Below are 20,440 nucleotides of genomic sequence, written 5' to 3' on the forward strand. Positions count from 1 at the left end.
TCTTTCCCTTTCACAATGCCCATTTAAAGTTTATCAATGCTTATTACACCATTTCCTCTACTTCCCATATTCATTCTTTATTGAAGAATATCTACCAGGCTCTCTTAGTATAGATCAGTTTTCCTTAGCTCAGTCACATAGATCAGTCCAACTGAGTACTCATTATAAAGCATATTAAAACACTTTTAAAAAACTATCCTCATAGGGAAGATAGGCAAAAGCATTATAATAACTAACTATGTATGGTGCCAGAGGGGTACTAGACTGATCTGGAGGATCACTTCATAAGTTATATGTCTAACCATTGTGTTGTACACCTGAAACTAATGTAATATTGAATGTCAACTATAATTTAACCAAAAAATTTTTAAAAATTAAGTATCCTAACCACTGGATATTTTGAACAAAGATGTACATGGCACCAACTATCCATCTCTCCATTTGCCACCCTGTTTCCAGAACAAACTGTGGTTGTCCAACATTCTTTCCCTCAGAGTAATAACCTTACCTGGACCAGAAGATGACTTTGCTGGGCCAGCTGCTAAGGCCTTTGCCTAGGAGAATGTTGGAAAAATAGGACTGGGTCTCAAGACATCTATTCAACGGATGGATGTGATCAGAACACAGACATTTCACAGTATTCTTCCCACCTCTAGCTCCATTCAGAGAAGTTCTGACCTCTCCCCATGACAGTTATACCAGAAATTGACATCTTCTTTCATTAGTTTATTTCCTGCTAAAACCCTTACAGAGGTGTTGAATCCTATTAATATTAGTTTAATTATTTTATAATAACTCAGGTGAAGAGAGTTTAGCAATATTTTTAAATCAAATGTTATCTACAAAATCACCTCAAACGTACTAGATGCTTTACACCCAAACATACTTTATTCTAAACGTAGTTAAAATGACTTTTCCTTTTCCAATAAGTGGTCATCATAAGAATATTTGATGGCAAAATCCTCTTTTATGATTGTCATGCCTTCTCCTTTCTTCTTTTCGCTCGCTATCCTTGACATCCACACCCCCAAGATGGCATTGCCTCAGAAAGGACTTTGAGAAATCTCCTGGACACTCCACAATTCAATGCATTTTCCCATCTCTATTGAAAGTAATCTCTTCTTCCCCTGCCTTATTGCACTGATCACTGTCTTCCATACATTATTAGACATGGCTGATCTCTGTAAGTGAATCCTAAAAGCAAGATCCTTATTTTACTCATTTTTGGGTAAATGATCCTTACCATTGAGTAAGAGATCTTGTGGGAAAGTAGTGAATATTTTACTCACTACACTCTGTGTCTAAGTAATAGTACATTACAAATAGTAAGACCTAAAAATATTTGATGATATTTTTCATCAAATATTAAAAATATGAAGGAAATAATTGGTAATTTATTACATATATGCATATCCTCTCAGTTAAATTTATTTTCCCTTCTTCTTTTCTAATTTGTCTACATATTTTAGTGGATCTTTTTAATTTCTTTGCTTCTATTTCATTTTGTTTCTATTTATTCCTGTTTTTACCTTCATTTTCTCTTCTTTTACCTCTCTTAAGTGGAACACATGTCACAGGAAATGAAATTTTTTGGTTGTTTATTTCTTGTTGTTATTTGAGTTTTACATTTTATCTCAAAATAAATGAGTATTAATATAAATAAAATAATGAACTAAGTTGTTTATTACAAAATTTAGAGAACCTTAACTGATCTTTTCCCATGAGGTTAGTGGCTTTCAAAAGAACAAAAAACTATTTAGTCTAATTAAAAACAAAAAATATCAATGTTTTAGGGAAAAATTTGGGATTCACTTGTCAAATGAGATAAATCCTTGACAGTTATAGGTCACAATTTTGAACTCAACTGGTTATTTAGCACGAATTGTGCAAAGTCATGAAATTATAAACCTTGGTCAAACGCTAAGAAAAAAGTAAATTTAGAAGTAGAAACCTTGGTACTGAATTGATATTAATCTCAGGTGGGCAACCATGTTCAAGTTAACACTAAATCAGTTGTTTTCGTGATTTTGGTATTATAAAAATTCTTATAGCTTGATGAATTATGATAATTTCCATGACCTGTTAAGAGATTGAAAATGAAAGAATTAACCATTCAACAATCTATTTATCCTATGTGTATACAATAAAATACATGTGTTCATAAAGGACAACAGAAGACAAGTTTTGAAGGGGATGTTTAAGATGAAATACTGCTCATTTTGGTTATTTTATATATGTATATACAAGGATAGGAGCCCTCCTTTTAATATATATTTTTATATATTATTTATATGTTTAAATTTCTTTCATAGTGTCAAAATAATGTCCATTTTTAAAATTAGTATGCAAAAAATAATATACTTCATCAGATATATTCAGCTTAAATAGTGGCCCAGATGTATTCTAACAACTGTATGGTTAAATGTTACTTCCTATAACCAGTCTGTCCCTCTACTTACAACCCCCACCTAGGATTTGGCCATTAATTTGGATTTAAAAAGTATAAATTAATAGAGCTCACCAATGTCCAATTTCATCTTCAAATAACATGTTTATGTAATAATTAATTTCATGTAAAGAGGGACTTTACTGTGTGGAAAATATCTAAAAATTATAAAGAATATCTGCAATGCTTTCCATATATATTTCATATTTTATAACCTATGACCTGTGGGGTGGGGGGGTGAGTTTAAAGATTTGGAAATGAATAAAAGACAACCATCATTTAAACTGGACAAAAATTACTGTCTATGTGCTACAGCCTAATTTCAATCTCTTCTCTCTCTCTCTCTCTCTCTCTCTCTCTTGAGTTTAAAGATTTAGAAATGAATAAAAGACAACCATCATTTATACTGGACAAAAATTACTATGTGCTACAGCCTAATCTCAATCTCTTCTCTCTCTCTCTCTCTCTTTTTCTCCCTCTCTCCTTTTTCATGCAATTGCTAACCATTCTTGAAGATGAAGACAGAATCTAAATAAAATTTGTATCTACACAGTAAGCCTAGTTAAGTCCTATAGCCAGTTGATCTGTATATTTATATTGATACTTACGTTTCTATTGTGCTTATAGAAAATCTGGACATTAGATCTTCCCTCTAGGTACACTAAATACATATTCATAGTGATCATGTTTTATTACAGTTACTACTTATTTCTTGTGATAAGCCTTCTAGGCTAAATATTGAATGTGGGAGCTCCAATACTGTATATATCCTACTTACTATCAAACGTAGTTCTAGAATTTCCTATTGTCATGCTATACCTACAGCTGTACTACAACTGCTGCTGCTTTTCTGTCAACTCCTACTACTATATCCCACACATTAATTCCTACTAAGTGCCAACTGCTAGGTGTGTTCCATGCAATATCCGAATTCTCATGACAGTCCTTCAAGGTTGGTATTAATTCCTTATAATCTCAGGGAGATTAAGTGACTTGCCCAAGTCACAAAACCAGTGAGGGTCCAGATCCACATTTGTCTCACTTCACATTCTTTCCATAAAAACAAAGATATAAAACTGTATCTCTAGCACGACTAATTAAGGAGAATTTCATAAACTTAAGAAGACAGGAGCTTATAGTCATTCCAAATTAACTTTCTAACACTTAGAAAGAAATAATTTTTTTTTTTTGCTTTTTCTTTATTGCTATGACTCATGCAATTGTTTACCAGATTTTGGAAACAAGCATTTTATTATTCAGAGTTAGTGAACATTACTTTTCCTGTATGTTCTCTTTATTCTAGTTCGGAAACCATGAGCTATGCTAGATGTTGGGAAGTGACACATGAGTTTTGTCTTTGAAGAACATAAAGGATATCTGCTGAAGATGTGGCAAAGGAAGGCTTCTGATCATGTGCAAAGGCCCACATTTAAGAAAGGATCAAGGTGACCATAAAAAACTGTAGTGAGAGAATTTGGTAGAAAATATCAATAATACCCAATCAGTGATTCATTTAGGGTTGAACACTACAAGTATTTTCTGCTCTTTATTGTTCTTTCCCATCAGCACATAAGTGCGTTCAGAGTCTCTTACACCTTAAAAGCAACAATGATGAGACTCCAAATCCTCTTTGGTTTAATGTTCAGCTGAATGGGAAACAATACCAGAAACCTCCCCTCCCTTTGGCATAATGCTCTGTGTGGGGAGTATTAAATTGCAGAGAGAAAAGTATTCACCTCTTATAGCGTTTCTCATCAGCAATTGCTAATGACGTACTAATTGTCCTTTAGGAAACCATTTCTTACTCATTTTTGAGTTGCCTCATTGCCTTACATTCAAGATATTTGTATAAACTATAAGTTACTGTATTTTAATTTCATATGGTCTGAAATGCTCACAAACTTTTGGTATAAAATTTCATATTTCATATCTACAAGGTTGGCTTAGAAATGCATGTTGTTCCCTAATTCTCTGACCCTTTCAGGCCTTTCAAACCTGCCTTGAGACACATGACTCTAGCCAGTATAACTTGTTCTGTGAGACCCCTGCAATGTCCTTTAACAAATATGAGCTACCTTCACATGTGTAATGTACTCAGCAAGTATTAGACAAGGTCTTAAAATGAAAGTAGCCAAAGATCCAGAAGTATGGACTAAGAGAATGCTACAGTTGTTAGAGACCTTCTATATGATTTAATCCAATCTCTTCTTTTCCAGGAGAGGAAACAGAGGCCCTGTGAGATGAGGTTGCTCAAAGTCACCCAACTAACAGAAGTTTCGTGGGGACTAAAACTCAGGAATTCCAACTCCAGGCTGATGACTACATGTCATGAGCATATTCTATAAATGACCCTAAAATATGAGTATTAAACTGTTCAGTAACAATCGATCAAAATGTTATAATTATTACAATTGTTTTTGAATGAAATATATGCACCATAGTTTGAGTTTTCAGGTACCATCTCATATTAAGTTTTATACTATTTGAAACACGTATTTTAAAATTTTAAAGAAGTACACTATTTGAAATATGTATTTTAAAATTGGAAAACATAGACCAAAAAATCTGATATTTATTGACACCTTAAAACAGTTTACATATGTTACAGTAGTACAGTTAGCTATTTTATGCATTTGGTTTCTTGCATAGTTTCCAAAATATTTTACAACACAGTAATACTTTAAGTAGTGTCAGCTGGAGTTTTAAAAAGTATTTTAAGAAAACCACAATCTTTTTTTACCCTCTTGCATTCCCAATAATTCTGATTGGTCAATATTCATCGTTGCTTAAGAATTATTGAGATTCAAAGCTATTGTTAGATTGAATTTAATTAATCCATCGAAACCATGGAAGATGTTTCTTTTTGTCCCCTCCAACATTTTGTTTCTTCTTAGTCATAGGAGGTAAGTGTTTCCATGGAATGGAACATCTGTGAGACTGGATAAGTGTGGGTTAAAATGGTCAATGTGGCTTTGCCTCAATCATGTGGCTTTTCTATGCCAGTAGAGGCTACTTGTCTACTGAGAGAATGTTCTGAAGTGCTGGACCCTGTATCCATCTCCAAATGGTCATGCTTAGTTTAGAAAACTGAAAATGTCACAGCCACAAAAGAGGTTACTCTTCTGCCCAAGGCTGGGGAGGAGTGAAGGTAGACATTTTTTCTTTATTCTCTAATAACTTCCAGTATCTGGTCCTTGTTACATCCTATGTGAACCCTGGACACCAGCATTTTATACATATTAACAACCATCTGGGTTTAGCCCCTATTTCTGTTGTTAGGAAATTCTTGGGAATAGTTTTATGTTCTTGGAGAGAAAGCTGAGGAAGTAAGCCTTAAGCCACCTGATGCTGCTTTTAAACAATATCTTGCCTTTTATGGTGCCTCATATTTTTCAAAGTGCTTTCATATGTATACATATACCACTTAGTGACAAAGACTAGGCAAGTGGTGTGGGAGGCAGAATTCTAAGAGGCCTCCAAGATTTCTGCCAGCTGGTATATGCTCTGAAAAATCCCCTCACCTTGAATGTGAGCAAGACCTGTGAATAGGATATAACAGTCATGCCTGTGATAATAGTTAAGACTTCCATATTAGTTAGGCCTTCTATATAGAGAGAGATTCTCCTGCTGGCCTGCCTCGAAGAAGCAATAGCTGTGCTATGAAAGAGTCATGTGGTGAGGGCAGCCCTAGGACCTCAGAGGGATCCCCAGTGGACAGCTAGCAAGAAAACAGGAATCCAGTCCACAGCTGCAAGGAAATGACAGCCAATAACCTGAAAGAGCTTGGAAGTGATTCATCCTGAGTGGTCCAGATGAAAGCATCATCTGGCTGACACCTTGATTTCAGCCTTCTGAGATCCTAAGCAGAGGACTCTCCTCAAACCTCTGAGCTATACAACATGTGCAATAATAAATGGGTGTTGTTTTAAGACACTAAGTTTGTGGTAATTAGTTATGCAACAATAGAAAACTAATAAAAGCAAAGGCAGATAATATTATAACCATTTCGCCAATAAGGAGGCTGGTTCAGAAAGGTGAACTGATTTGCTTAATTTTATTCTGAAAATTAAGACTAAATTAGTATCTCATATTCTTCTTTGTACACCAACATTTTTTCAACAGTACTCCACACTACTATTCCACACTAATGAGTATTATACATAGATTTTCTTTACCCTTGTCCATAAACAAAATGAATAATCGGAAGCATGATATACTGTTGTCCTCTATACAGCTCATCTCAGAGTAAAGCAATTATTTTATTCTTATATCAGTTCTTTAGCATAATTAAAACATTAATCAAATCATATTAAATGTTGTTAACAATATTTTTAAAAGAATCTTGACCCAAATGTCAATCTTCATCACTAAACAAACAATATTCTGAATAGTCAAGATCAGGGAATGTGATAGGTAATTCTACCCACTTTTTGTACTGTTTCTTTGTTGAATTATTTTTGAAGACCACCACAAAATTTTTTATTTTGAGACAAGGCAAATCTAAGCCTTTGTGAACCATCATTGTTCCCCAAGCCTGGAAAACAAAAGAGAGAGCAAGAGTTAAAAATAAATGCACATTCAATTAAGAATTCCTTTTGGTCAAAGTAAGAATAAACCCACAGCAGTTTACTCACTTGGCCACAGTTTTTGCAGATGATCTCACCATTTGTTTGATAGTCTGCAAACTTCTTTTTCAGTGCTTTGTTTTCTCTCATAATGTAGAGTTCCCTAAAATTACCAAGGGGTAAGAAACATCCCTGAGAATTCGCAAAGGACAAATACGCAGCCCATGGGTGCAGGTTGTTGAATTTGAAGCTCATGCACGTGAATGCATTATCCCACACCTCATTCCTTCTCTCCCTCCTGCTTCTGCAAAGCTTTAGGCACATGCACCTTTGCCATACACACCTCTCAAGGGGCATCTGCTTTAGTGCCTTCTTTCAAGTCAGTTGATTATTTTAACTAGACTTAAGTTGTTCAAAAATTTGAGAGCAAATATAAGAATACACAAAGTGATGTGTTTTGGATCAAAATAGTCTTAGGTATTATACTTCTCCCTCCTGCCTCAGTGCAGTATATTTGAAAAACAGACATTTGAAATAGAGATATAATTAGGGGGCTAAAAGAAAGGAAGTTTTGAAAAATAATAAATTTAATTTGTACTATTTTGGAAGTACATTTGCAATACAACATGCTTCACACCTTATAAAGAAACGTAAAATTGAGTCTTCCTGGACTTACTTGAATTCCTGTGTCATATTAACATGATGCATCTTCTCAATTACATGGATATAGTCTCCAGAGCAGGCAACCACACTGCAATTTTTGCAGAGGAAACTTATTAATGATGGGTTTTCCTTGTAATGCTTTGCAATACTTCTTTTGATTTTCATTTTCTTTTCCATTATACTTTGCATCTGTAATTCCAAAATCTGCATCGAAAAAAAAAACATTCAATTTTTTTCATAGTTTCACTTATGTAAGTCTCCTTGAATTCAGAGACTTTAGATAGTTATGAAAATATACTTTTGGCCTAGCGTCTAGAAATAAAAATAATGAAGCAATGGCCCACAAAGAATTTAGTATATAAACCTTCCTGTAATAAGGGAAATATGGAACCGTCAAAAAAGAGCCTATTCTATTTTAGAAAAGTTCTTTTGTGAGAAAGTCCTTGGCAATATTCAACAAAAGAACTCTCCCTCTACCTACCTCCCCAAACTAGTTTTAATTCTCTCACAAAGCAAATCTAAACTTTCTTCATTATGAATCTCTTTAAAGAACTAAACCCTGTTACTACATTAGCCATAGTCTTCTCTTATACCCACAGTTTCTTTCATTGTTTCTCATATGTTATAATTTCCAGACCCTTCACTATTTTAGTGAAATCTTCTTAGAGAAATAACCTCTTTTCACATCTGTGGCAGAAACTACTAGTTTCCCATCCACTATCCATTCTTCCGAAGAACAGAACTACAATTTTATTCTGGGTGAAAATATGTGAGTTAAATAACTATATTTCCAGGCCAGTGGTCAATGAGACATAAGAAGATGTTAAATGGTATTTCCAGAAAGGTTCCTTATATATTAGATAGCTGGCATGTGTACTTTTTGCTTTTTCCATCTTCTTCATCCTTTCTGCCTAGGATGAGCAAGTGACAACTGAAACTCTAAAAGCTATCTTTGACCTTGAAAATGGAAGCCAAATACTAAAAGGACAGAGAAGAGAGAGACAGAAGAAGCCTGGGATCCTTATGACATCATGGAGCTATCATATAAATCTAGATTGCTCACATTCATTATGTGGGAGAATAGGCCCTTACGCTGTGTATTCTGGGCTCTGTAACTGGAGGCAAAACTTATTTCATAACAGAAACAATCTAGCGTATGAGAGATACAAAACTTGAACTAGAGACTGGTCAGTTCTCATACCTATGCAACTTCACAGTAGAAAAATCTGGTTCTTGAATAATTTACCTCCAAACCGAACCTCTTGTAAATGACAGATTTATATTAAATTATGGAAGAAACCAATGTTTTCCTTTAGACCTGTGGGACCTTTTCAGTAAAAATAAATCATCAGTACTGAACAAAGCTGAAGGGCCCAACTTCTTGGCTCTCGCCTTTATATTTTAGGCCTTGATTCAGGCAGCCATATTCAACACAGAAAAGAGAACAAAACTTTGCAAGCAAACTTATGGACTAAGGAATAGTTTAACCAGAGAATTATAAAGACTAATTTCCTAAGTAAATTTAACAATATAATAAATTGAAGTATTCTGTTCTCTAAAAGTTTAATTAGGTTGTTCTCGCAAGATAATTTGTGGTTTAGTGAGCTGATTAAAAGATGATTTGGCAAAGGATCTCATATATGTAGGCAACTAAGAGATGTCTATGAGTGTGACAAGAAAAAAAAAAAAAAGCAAAACCCAAGGCCGATGTATGGATATGTAACCAGGACATCAGAAACAAAAAGATTATCTCAAAATAGTAAAGCATATGGAAACAGAGGAGCGAAAAATTTTTTTAAATTATAATAAATATATGAAAGGCACAGCTACATCAGTCTAAGTCCAAATAAAATGTAATAATGTAGAAAAAGTTGGGTTGATGCCAGGGAAAACGTTTTCGATCTTCATTTTAAGAAGCTTTCAGTTATGTATAAATTCTGTATAAAATATGGAAAATAAACCTCACCAATGTGTCAACTCTAACCATTTATTTGTAGATGCCTGAACATTGAGTAAATGAGAGTGATTCTCACATCAGAAGAAAGGAGTGCTGTAAACTAATAGCAATGTCTGCTGAAGGCTTTGAGCAGAGTGGCATGTGCCCCATATCATTGCCATTTCTTCTCTGAGTTCATTCACCTGGAGTAGTTTTAGGAGAGCAGATCACTTAGCCAAAGGAGAACTAAAAACGTAGTTCATTCTGGGGCCCCCAAAAGGATTGTCTTATTCTAGAAATTATTTAGAAAAAATAGACTCATAAACTCCAGAGATTGTTCTAGACTTTACCCATTACAACGTCTTAAAACATCAATTTTTGAAAACATCCACTTGATTTTATTCATCGAGGACATTAAATATAAGGCAATAACTTTCTAGTGGCATTATTTGGCCACAAATGTTTGATTTGACACCAGAAAATGTTTGGTTTGCCTTATATTCAAGGGGGTTTTAAAATATAAGTTTGTGTAGAAACCTGGCCAGGAAACCTTGGAGTTGGTTACAGCAAAATGCACACCAATTTGAAAGCATCCCTTTCGTGAAACTCTATTTAGGAAAGAGCCAATTCCAATGTTAAGAAACTAACATTCACACACATATGCAAGGGTGTGAATTTTCTTCTAAATGGATTGTTTGCTATTATAGTACTTACAGTCTTTAATTCAGTGGTATGGGGGATTTCCTGAAATATTGTAGAAATACTTTTTCCTTCACTGTAGTCTTCTCACTACTCAAATTAACTCTATGTTAGTAAATTGAGATGCAGCTAGATGACATATGTATATTTTCTTTTTGTTCAGATCTAGCCTTAGTGTCACTCCCTCTACGAGGCCTTCCCCAACTGCTCAATCTAAAGTACCCTTCTAGTGACTTTTCCCACATCATCCTCAAAATAGTAAATCATATGGAAATAGAGGGGCAAAAATCTCCAGCACTAATCTCTATTTCTTGCTTCATTTCTATTTATTGTTTCTCCTCCTCAAATCTCACCATATACACTAGAATGTAATCTTCATGCAGCAGGGGTCTATCCGTGTTGTTTGTCATCATGTTCTCTGTTTTTTAGAATGCTTCCTGACACACAGGAGGCATTTCATAAATATTTCTGGAATTAAAAAAAAAAGAAATGTGCCTGTACAAACAGATTGACCCAAACCAAAATTATCAGGATAGGCTGAATGAGTGGGTTACACTAGTCTTTCCAGATCAAGGGCAGCTTAAATTTATATTATCAAAGTTTATGATGGTTCCACAAGAAGGCTTCCCTGACAATTTCTGCACTCTATGGATCTTGGTTCTTTATGTGTGAATCTAGACTAAGCATAGCTCATCAAACTGGAACTTATACTTCAGCACAGTTTCTGTCTGGAGACTCAGCCACAAAGATATCAATGGCAACCACATGCAACCATTTAAAAATGAAAACTATCCAGAAGGCCAAAAACAATACCTTATGAGCATACTCCTCTGGTTTCATATTTTGAACACGGGCTATAGCTTTATACATCATTTTCACTCGGAAATCATTAACTGTCTCACGGTCAACCACTCCTGAGCCACTGCAGGCAACCAGGACGTAGGTGCTCTCATCAGCTCTGGCTCGACCACGGGCCTGAGAACATAGAGAAATCATATAAATGAAGGGCTATGCCTTGCTGTGAATGCTCCCATTTTTGTTCTGGAATGACAGTTGTTGTGTCCTAGTGTCCTAGCCTTCCAATGAGCTCCTTATTCTCAGTAAAGTTAGTTATTATCCATTCTTTATAAGTTGGCTATTTGAAACTCAAATGCATTTAATGAATGTTCTCAAGTGATGATAGTTAGGTCCCCACACCAGCTCTCAAAAGTTTCAACCACACAATACCACCTTGTCCAGTCTTTCTGTTCCCTAGGGCCCATCTTTCAAACCCTGGGAACCATTATCAGTGATTTGGACTAGGGGAGCCCCACTCCCTGCCAGTAGTCTCTCACCTTGACACCAGGGCTGTGGAAAGTGCGATCTGTTTCTAACATCCTCCAATGGATTTTGAGCACATTCTCTCATGAAAACATGCTAAACATGGTAATAAATTTTGAGTAACAGAAAATTGTGTGCTGTGGCCTGGCCCAGGAATCCAACTATAAGATTATTCTCACGAAAAATGCATTCTGAGTAATAATAACTGACTAACAAATCAACTCCTAAAATACAATTACTTCTTAATTTGGTGGCTGCCTGGTAATCTTGGTCTTCTATGACTTGCCTTCCACTTGAGGATGCAAGTTAAAGTATTAAAAAAAAATACTTTAGTTAATTTTATAGGAAGAATATTATATGTCTTAATCAGCACAATTCCTGTGCATACTCAACAAGAGGTAACAATTATATTGTTACCATAGTGTGGGTAAGAGATAAAGTAAAATTAAACAAAAACTGGGACATTTCACTATTTTTTTCTTTTTGCATGTATATGTCTGCCCTCCACTCTGTCCACTATGATTTAATTATGAAAAATTTCAAACATACAAAAGCTGAAAGAATAAGGGAGGAAAACGCAGAAACAGCAGGGCTCCCTAAGGTTTGGCATGTTACTTTGTCAGACATTTGTGGGACGCCATGCTTCAGATTCCTGGTCCAGCTGGGGGCTCAGAGACATCTTGAGAATAAAGACGCCTATTTTGACTCTTACAGATGGGGCCAGTGTCATGTTCCCAAAAAAGTCTTAGGACTCAGAAATAACAACCAAAGAAGAGTTGTCGTTTAAAAATATAACAGATATCTAGTTGTCATATGAATTAAACAATAATATAAAAGGCAGTAGTGCACAGCTCTTCAAGATTTCTTTTTGCTTTTATTGAGGTATAATTGACATATAACTGACATATAACATACTAGTTTCAGGTATACAACATAATTCAATATTTATGTATACTGTAAAATGATTTCTCTTTCAGTAGGAAAACAGCTATATTTTTAAAAACTACGTGTGCTCTTTTACTAAAATAAAACAATGAAAATAAGAACACAAAATTTAAAAAAACAACATATTAGAGGTATTTGAATGTACCTGGATCATGGCTATTTCATTAGTGACGAGACCATAGCGAATAATGATATTACACTCTTTAATATCCAGACCTTCTTCTGCCACTGTGGTAGCGATAAGCAGATTTATTTTTCCTGTGCGAAATTTACTAATGACTTCTTTTTGTTCATTCTGTAAAAAAATTTTAATAAATTATTTTTTTGTTGTTGCTAAACACATTAAAATCTTCTAATTAGGAGAAGGAATAATAAATTGCAACTGGTCAGTGTAAATCAAAGGATTAGATCATACACAAATTTGATGCCATCTGTTTTTGTCATTGAACAAAGACATAATGGTGAGAACAACATTTGATTTCCAATCTGGGATTATCGCACAATAACAAAAATATTTCCATCCTCCGGTCTGGAGGTGGAAAGACCATTATTTGTGCCAAGGAAATAAATTGATAGGCAACTTGGGAGGAAGAAAGGAGGAGATGAGAAACTTAAGTGGGCTTTGCTTTTCACTGCATTAACTTCAGAATCTTTAATATTCAGAGAATAAGATACAGTGATATTTGTAAAAATTGTTGAGTTTTGAGTCACCGAGATAATACACACTGTATACATCTGGTCACTGTAAAAGTCATTCAAGCAAGAGACATTGAATATTCCTGGGAGGACATGTGAGAAACTGTATACATTGGCTTCCTGTGAGGAGGGGAGCTTGAAAACTGGAGGGCGGTGACAGGCCGCATGCCTTATTAATTTTGAAAGAGGTGAATATATTATCTGTTAAAAGGGATGATACAAAATAAAAATAAGTTATTAAAAACATGATTGAAACAACTATATTTAAATAAAAAAACTCTGAATTTTGAAAGTTAATAAAATAAATTAAATGTGTTCTCTCGCCCTTGAATCAGAGGAATGAGTAAGCATAAAGTTAGCCCAGGATGGCCAGTAATTTTATTTTCATAACTACTCTCACCATAGCTGTTGGTCCAGGTGGCCTCTGGTGCACATTCACACTGCCTTTTGCCTTCATACATTAACCAAAAACAAACATATCAGACTGACAGTGTGTTCTCCCATTCTCGTCCTTTCTCCTCAAAAGTAGCATATGCTTTTATTTGACTCTTAACTGCTGGGGAATCGTATAGAAACCTCCCTTTCCAGTCTTCTCTAATAATTTCTCCCTCTTGTGCTCATGTCTGCTGATAAAAACTTACATGTCCTTGGATTTCGACAGAAGATGTGTGTGCCTTAATTCAAAGGAGTAACTTTAATATAGAGAATTTCAGACACATCTTCAAATCACATAAAGTAGATGTCTAACTCCTCTCCCAGTAAGTCCAACACAATTTACAAGGTGAGGGTGTGGGGAGTAAGGAAGGGGGTTCATTCTACATTTTGGCATGCAGCCCCCAAGTCTGAAAAGGGTATAGCATAAAAAGTATCTTGTAAACTTACTTTCCGTTTGTACCTCCACCTTTTTCAAAAAGGAACTGAGGCCACATACAATCAAAGTCATAACACTAAAGCTAATGTAATAGAAACTTGAAAACAAGAACAAAAGTGAAAGTATAGATGTATTACTTGTAAGGATTAACACAGAAACTGTGAAACTAAGCTTTGATTTTTCCTGTGAGCTTCCTAAAAGCTAGGGCGAAAAGGAAAATGTCTAAAGTAAACTAGCTCTCATCACAGAGGAGGAAGCAAACTCCTTACTCATGAAAAACAATGCTTTCTCTGGCATCAATTTAAGAGGCAACTTCAACAAAAGTACGTGTAGAGAGTATATCGAGAGTTATAGTGGACAATTTTAAGAACTATTTATTTTAAGCAAACACTGAAACAGATTTAATTTACTGCAGTGGACCAAATGACAACCACCATAATAGAATTGAGGTGTCCTCTTGTCCAGAAAGACTCAGGATCAATATGACTTCAGAAGAACATTTTATTCTAATAAGCCACATTGTTTCATCCATGCTTGTAATGTCTACAAGCGCCTTTTTTCTCTCCTGTTTCTTACTGTGCAGATGTTAAGTAATACAATTAAATGAAAACAAAACAAAACAATAAAATCTAAAAAAAAGAAAAGAAAATCTCTCATCCCAAATCTCTAATATATCAAATGTCTTAATTTTTCCAAGTTCCCTTACAGATCTCATCTTGTGCAAACATTTTACATAGTTCTGATTGTAATGCACACGTTTTTGTAAAGGTTGGATCTTTCCACTCATTACAGTAATTATATTGTAACAAGTTTTTTATTTTCTTACTAAGTTTAAATGTCAATCATTTTTGCAAAAGAAATTCACTTTAGAAAGTTCCATCAAGAATGTGAAAAAATGACTTCTAGGATAATGCTTAGCCTATCAAATACCCATTATTAGATTGCTATTAAACTCACAATTTACTTCAAGGACAAGTGCTTCATTCCATAAAATTATCTGTAGGGTGGTGAGAGAATTGATGAAAAAAAAGACTCTAATTAATTTGTAAAGAGTAATAATAACAGCACAAGAGAAATCCAAAAAGATGTTTATACCTGTGTCATGGGCTTGAACTCACTGCTGTGTCCAGCTCCAATCAGATGGTGGGCTTTGACTCCTACTTCTGCAAATTTTTCATTTTCAGTAATCCACTGAGAAAGGGCGTATGCACTCTGTCGTGTTTTTGTGAAAATTATTCCCCTTGCTGCTTCCGCAGTTCTTGTATATTGTTCCATTATGGTGTTTCTTAATTTGGTCAGCTTTTCATTTTCATGTTCTGGGTTTTCAGCCAGCTTTTTCAATATTTTCTTGTTATCTTTATGAAATAATTAGTTTAAATTAATAAAATATGTGAATAATTACAGTGGAAGATTTTATGTAATGATGCACTGAGGTGTAGTTCAACTACACTTATTTTTTTCTTATGTCTAACAATCAGGCTAGTTTAATAAATAAATGTATTGTAGTCATCTTGATCAAAAAAAAAAAAACTGACCAAATGATTGATTGTGATCATATAATGGCTCATCTGGTCACATCAATTAGAAATAATCCCAATATGAGTAGAATTTCTTCTTTCAAAATGAAAGATTATTTTAAGAGAATCTTTTGGTGAGCTCTTGAGAGACAGGGGTTCATTACGAAAGAGGTAAACTCATGAGATCATGCATCGATTCTTACCAAAAAATAAACTAATGAGAAATCTATCTGTCTCATACAATTTCAAAGGTTTCTTTTCATTATCTTCATTTTCATCACCATCACCACCATCATCACCACTATCATCACTATCATCTTCTAGGACTGCAAACTTCTTTTCTTTTTCATCATTATAAAAAGTTTCAAGGTGATTATATGCATCAATCATTCGAATTGTGTCATTAATTTGTAGAGCCTCATTGTACTTCCTCAAATGTTCTGCACAAAGACGGTCTTTGCGATTTCCTTCTCTTGCAGCTACAAAAGAATATATTATGTAGAGTGAAATAATGATCAAACACACCCCCTCCATGTTGTGCTGTGTACCTGGATACATTTACAATACTGACTCTAACATAGGTTTCACCTTGTTTTGAAATGGGCAAGTAAGGACTTAAAGGTGTCTTAAACTTTAAAAGGGGACAAGTTTTCCAACTCATAGACTTGCTGTTTGAGTTTTTCATCAGCAAGAACACTTACCTGATCCATGCTGAATCAGAGAAATGGCATGGAAAACATATTAGTTGAGTTTGCATTTGGAGATAAAGCTGTTAATATTAATTTAATATTTTAAATATACAATAAGCAAAAGACTGGATAAAGAGAAAATGAATGAATTGGTGCCTCTTTCCTTAGATAAGGAATTAGAATATGTTTATCCTTGTCCTACTTAGAACACAGAAATTCCATCTGTTTTCAGTTTCCTTGGGAATATGTGATATAGTCATCTGAAATTTTGGCATAAACATGGGATAAATCAAGTGTTAGGTCAGAACCCAAATTACCTTTTTTTTCCATTTGAATGGTCCATTGTTCATAGGGTTGAGTTCCAAAATCAGGCATTGGATTCATTTGGCAAAAGGTCTGAATCTTTGTCATTATTTCCAGAAGTTTGTCTTTAAATGGATCCTAAAAATGTTATACACGTATTCTTACATGTTTATATTGTTAAAGGAATAACATTATCTTTGTGAAAATAATTTCCATGTTAAAATTAATTTCATTCAGAATCTTTGTCTGGGCAAAGTAATAAGTTAATCTCTGATCATCTCTTTGTACATTTATTTTTTATCGGTTTTGCTTTTAAGAGTCTCTACCCTTAAGACACAACCATACCAACACCATGTACCACTTCTGGAAGTTCCAATTTAAAAATTTTACAAAAGGAAAATTAATGAATGATATAAACTTTAAATACCAATAGCAATTTAAAAACTTATTAAAATAATGTCACAATTATTTAGAAAGCCTGCAATTTAATTTAAAAAACATTTCTCTTTGACGAACTAGTTTCAGCATTTTACCAAAATAAAAAGTCAAGAAAGTTTTGAAAAAAGCCAAAAGTATGCACAGAAGAGTGCATACTATATGATTTCATTCATAGAAGATTCAAAATCCATCTTTGGTGTTAGAAGTCAGTATAGAAGTTGTTATCTTTGGAGTACAGTGACTGGAAGGGAGAACGAGGAGTTTCTGGGGTACTGGAAATGTTCTGTGTCTTAATCTGGATTTTGGTTACATAGGTGTGTTTAGTTTATGAAAATTCAGCAATTGTACACTTATGAATTTGTGCTTTTCTGTACGTTTGTTACATTTCAATAAAAAGTATGCTAAAAGTTAAGTTAAAGAGCAAGATGGCAGATTTTTTTTTTTTAAATATCCTAAGTCACACCCAGAGACTTAATCCTAGCCCACTTCTCTGCCAAAAATAAATAAAAATGTTTTATGAATGTCGTTTTATTAATGCTTATAAGTAGAACACACATTTAAATTTATCAAATAAAACTGAATAAGTAACAAAAAGTGAGGGAAAATAAAATATGTCAAAAGTACTAGTTCAGCTGGAGAAGAGAGTACTCTTTCAGAATTTAAAAAAAATGATTATGAAGGATGGTCACTAAAGTTGGTTTAGTGTCTACTACATTTCAAATGAAATATTATCTATTATGCATATTTCATATTATTTAATCCTAACATTCTTATGAGGTACATTTTCAATGATAACATTTATTATCAAGGACATACGGCTAAAACTTAGCATGCTTTATAAATTTAAAAAAATAAAGTATTGACATAATGTACTGGTCATAAAGTCCAAACTGACTTTTGGTGTTTATCTTCTGAAAATATTCATCTCAAAACACCATGAAAGTAAATATATCACTTCTTTACCAAGTCACGGTTTTTTTAAGAAAGTAAACATACAAATTTGGTAGGATTTTCATTATCATTGTCGATTGTAATCTGGTAGTAACAAAATGGCTCTGTGGTATGTCAGAAAACCAGTCCTAGAATTCTCCAAGAAAGTAGAAAAGGATAAAACAAACTATAGTATAACCCCCCTAGTTTAGCTATACAGCATTTATACCCTCACCTTCCATGGCTCATACGCAGACAATCGATTACTGATCTATTCTTCATATATACTAGAAAACTAAGAAAATGATGAAAGAGAATTCACAGCAGTGGCCTAATTTCAATAAAAAAGTATAAAACTGTAACTTCTTTGGTAAAAATTTAAAATAATATTGTTCAGATGGCCAATGTAAAACAGTCTTTGCATCTTCCAATCAAGTATGGTAGCACCAATCAAATAAACATAAAATGTTAAGCACATACTTCTCTGGTGTCATCTGCGATTGCAAACTTTTTGCATGGCTCCTTTATTTGGTCTTTGAGTTGATCGATGTTTTCTTTCACAGTTTTAATAGTAAATGCATCGAGATTGGCACATATCTGGAAAGGAGACACTTTTCAATTATTTAAATAATTAGTTTTCTCTTTCAATTGATTCGATGTAAATTTTTTTTTCATGTAAGAAGTAAGTAATATTACTTGCTAAATATAGCATTTTAGTATTGCTTTACTGTGGATCTGGTTAACCAATAATCAATAACATTTGTCTTGATAGAGTAAAAAGAGCTTCTAAATCAGTTGGTAGATAATTCCAGAGGAGAAGTATAATTATTTTCCTTCCTTAAATTCTATTTTCTAGCTAGAAAAACTGACATAGAGAGTAACTTGTAGATATTAGAAGAGAATGGTTATGAGAAAACCTTATTACATGAAGTATTTTAAAGGTCATTTTGACATCCAGGGATCATAATACCATGTTCTTCTATGCAAAAAGAGCATAGTGCAAAACTGCAAAGCCTGTGCCTGGATCTAGATTGGAAGCTGTCCTAAATCCCAGTAATAAATTATACATTAAGTGTAGCATAGATGGAGGTATACTAATTGTACCTCCGTCTATGCTACATTTAATTCAACTTAAAGTAACGGACCTAAAATACAAATGCAATTGCCTTGATGCCAACACTTTTCTTGGGTTACTCCGAATTCATTTAACACTTGAGGTCAACAAAAGTATTTTATGTGTTGTTACCATTTGGGGGCAGTTGACAAGTAATACATTTTTAATGAAAGGTTCTCGTATTCCCATTTACCCATTTAATTTGAATTACCCAGAATCTGAGAATCACACAGAACAAAAAACACATAGTAAAAAATATGCAATTTTGAAATTCGTGGAATGAGGATGAAAATTGGAAACTTCCATAGTTTTATGCATATTTCGATATCAATTAGATCACTAAGTTTAGGAATAGGAGTAGATATTTAAAAGAAGATATTTCATTTGCTCTAGTTTTTCATTAATTCTAACAGCTCTCCAATATTTTCATAATTTATTCTGTTTCACAATTATTTATTAATGCATATTACAGTTTTGTAGAAGACTGAATATACTACTAACGCAAATAGATTTCACTTAATTGATAATCATGGAATACCTTCTGTCATAAACTCCACAGCACTCTGACGTGACCTTATGTCTAAGTAAGCACTGGCATTTTTTTTTTTTTTTTTTTAGCTTTGACTTTTATTGTAATACATAAAGTTAATGACTTACTTTTAAAATGTGTTCTTCAGCTTTGGCTTGCTTGTTGGCGCCTCCAACACCTGGTGAAGCTGTTAATCCCAGTATCTGAGGTAAGGGAATTACTGGTTTATTTTCTTTCTTGAGCTTATTATTTCTCAACTTCTGTTTCAAATAACGCCTCATGATGTTATTATAGACTGCTTCTTTATTGGTGTGGTGGCATTCATCAATGACGATGAGAGAAAAGTCTTAAAAGAAAATGCAAATGATTCATTTGTCTATATCAGCAAGGTAGAGTAAAAAAAAAAAGTACCTTTAAGCTAGTAAACTGAGCTGCCTTAAGGATGTCTTTTCTTGGGCAGAATGTGGGTACGGCCCTCTTTTACTTTTTAAGAGGAAAATGTAACTATCCTAGTCACCTGTACATACAAAAGTTCATGTATATTTATCATGAAACTATTTCCGTTAGACATTGTCTCCATTTAATAGATGAATTTTGAAAGTTTATAGATTTAAAATGTGTGATGGAATTCAAACCCAGGCTTATTCCCCAAAGCTCTCAAGATTACACTTTTGTTCTTTAATATAATGTTTAATTTTATGTAGATAAATTTTACTTTTATCATGTCAAATGAAAACTATGCTATTTAAAAAGGGATAATTTTGTCATGTTTTAATATT

At 33.8% G+C, this 20,440-nt stretch overlaps 1 protein-coding gene across 1 annotated transcript in view; it reads right to left on the reverse strand.

Moving 5' to 3' along the window:
• Positions 1–6,483: 6,483 nt before the first annotated feature.
• IFIH1 (interferon induced with helicase C domain 1) overlaps positions 6,484–20,440 on the reverse strand; it is a 49,797-nt gene continuing 35,840 nt past the window's right edge. Inside the window, 10 exon segments of the mRNA NM_001290175.1 lie at positions 6,484–6,980; positions 7,081–7,174; positions 7,688–7,878; positions 11,123–11,284; positions 12,720–12,869; positions 15,237–15,496; positions 15,862–16,137; positions 16,665–16,788; positions 18,499–18,615; positions 19,790–20,007. Of these exon segments, the coding sequence (NP_001277104.1) occupies positions 6,801–6,980; positions 7,081–7,174; positions 7,688–7,878; positions 11,123–11,284; positions 12,720–12,869; positions 15,237–15,496; positions 15,862–16,137; positions 16,665–16,788; positions 18,499–18,615; positions 19,790–20,007 (1,772 nt within the window). The 3' untranslated portion in view covers positions 6,484–6,800.

This window comes from Pteropus alecto, unplaced genomic scaffold (genome assembly GCF_000325575.1).
Source record: "Pteropus alecto unplaced genomic scaffold, ASM32557v1 scaffold3, whole genome shotgun sequence".
In the NCBI taxonomy this organism is placed as follows: domain Eukaryota; kingdom Metazoa; phylum Chordata; class Mammalia; order Chiroptera; family Pteropodidae; genus Pteropus; species Pteropus alecto.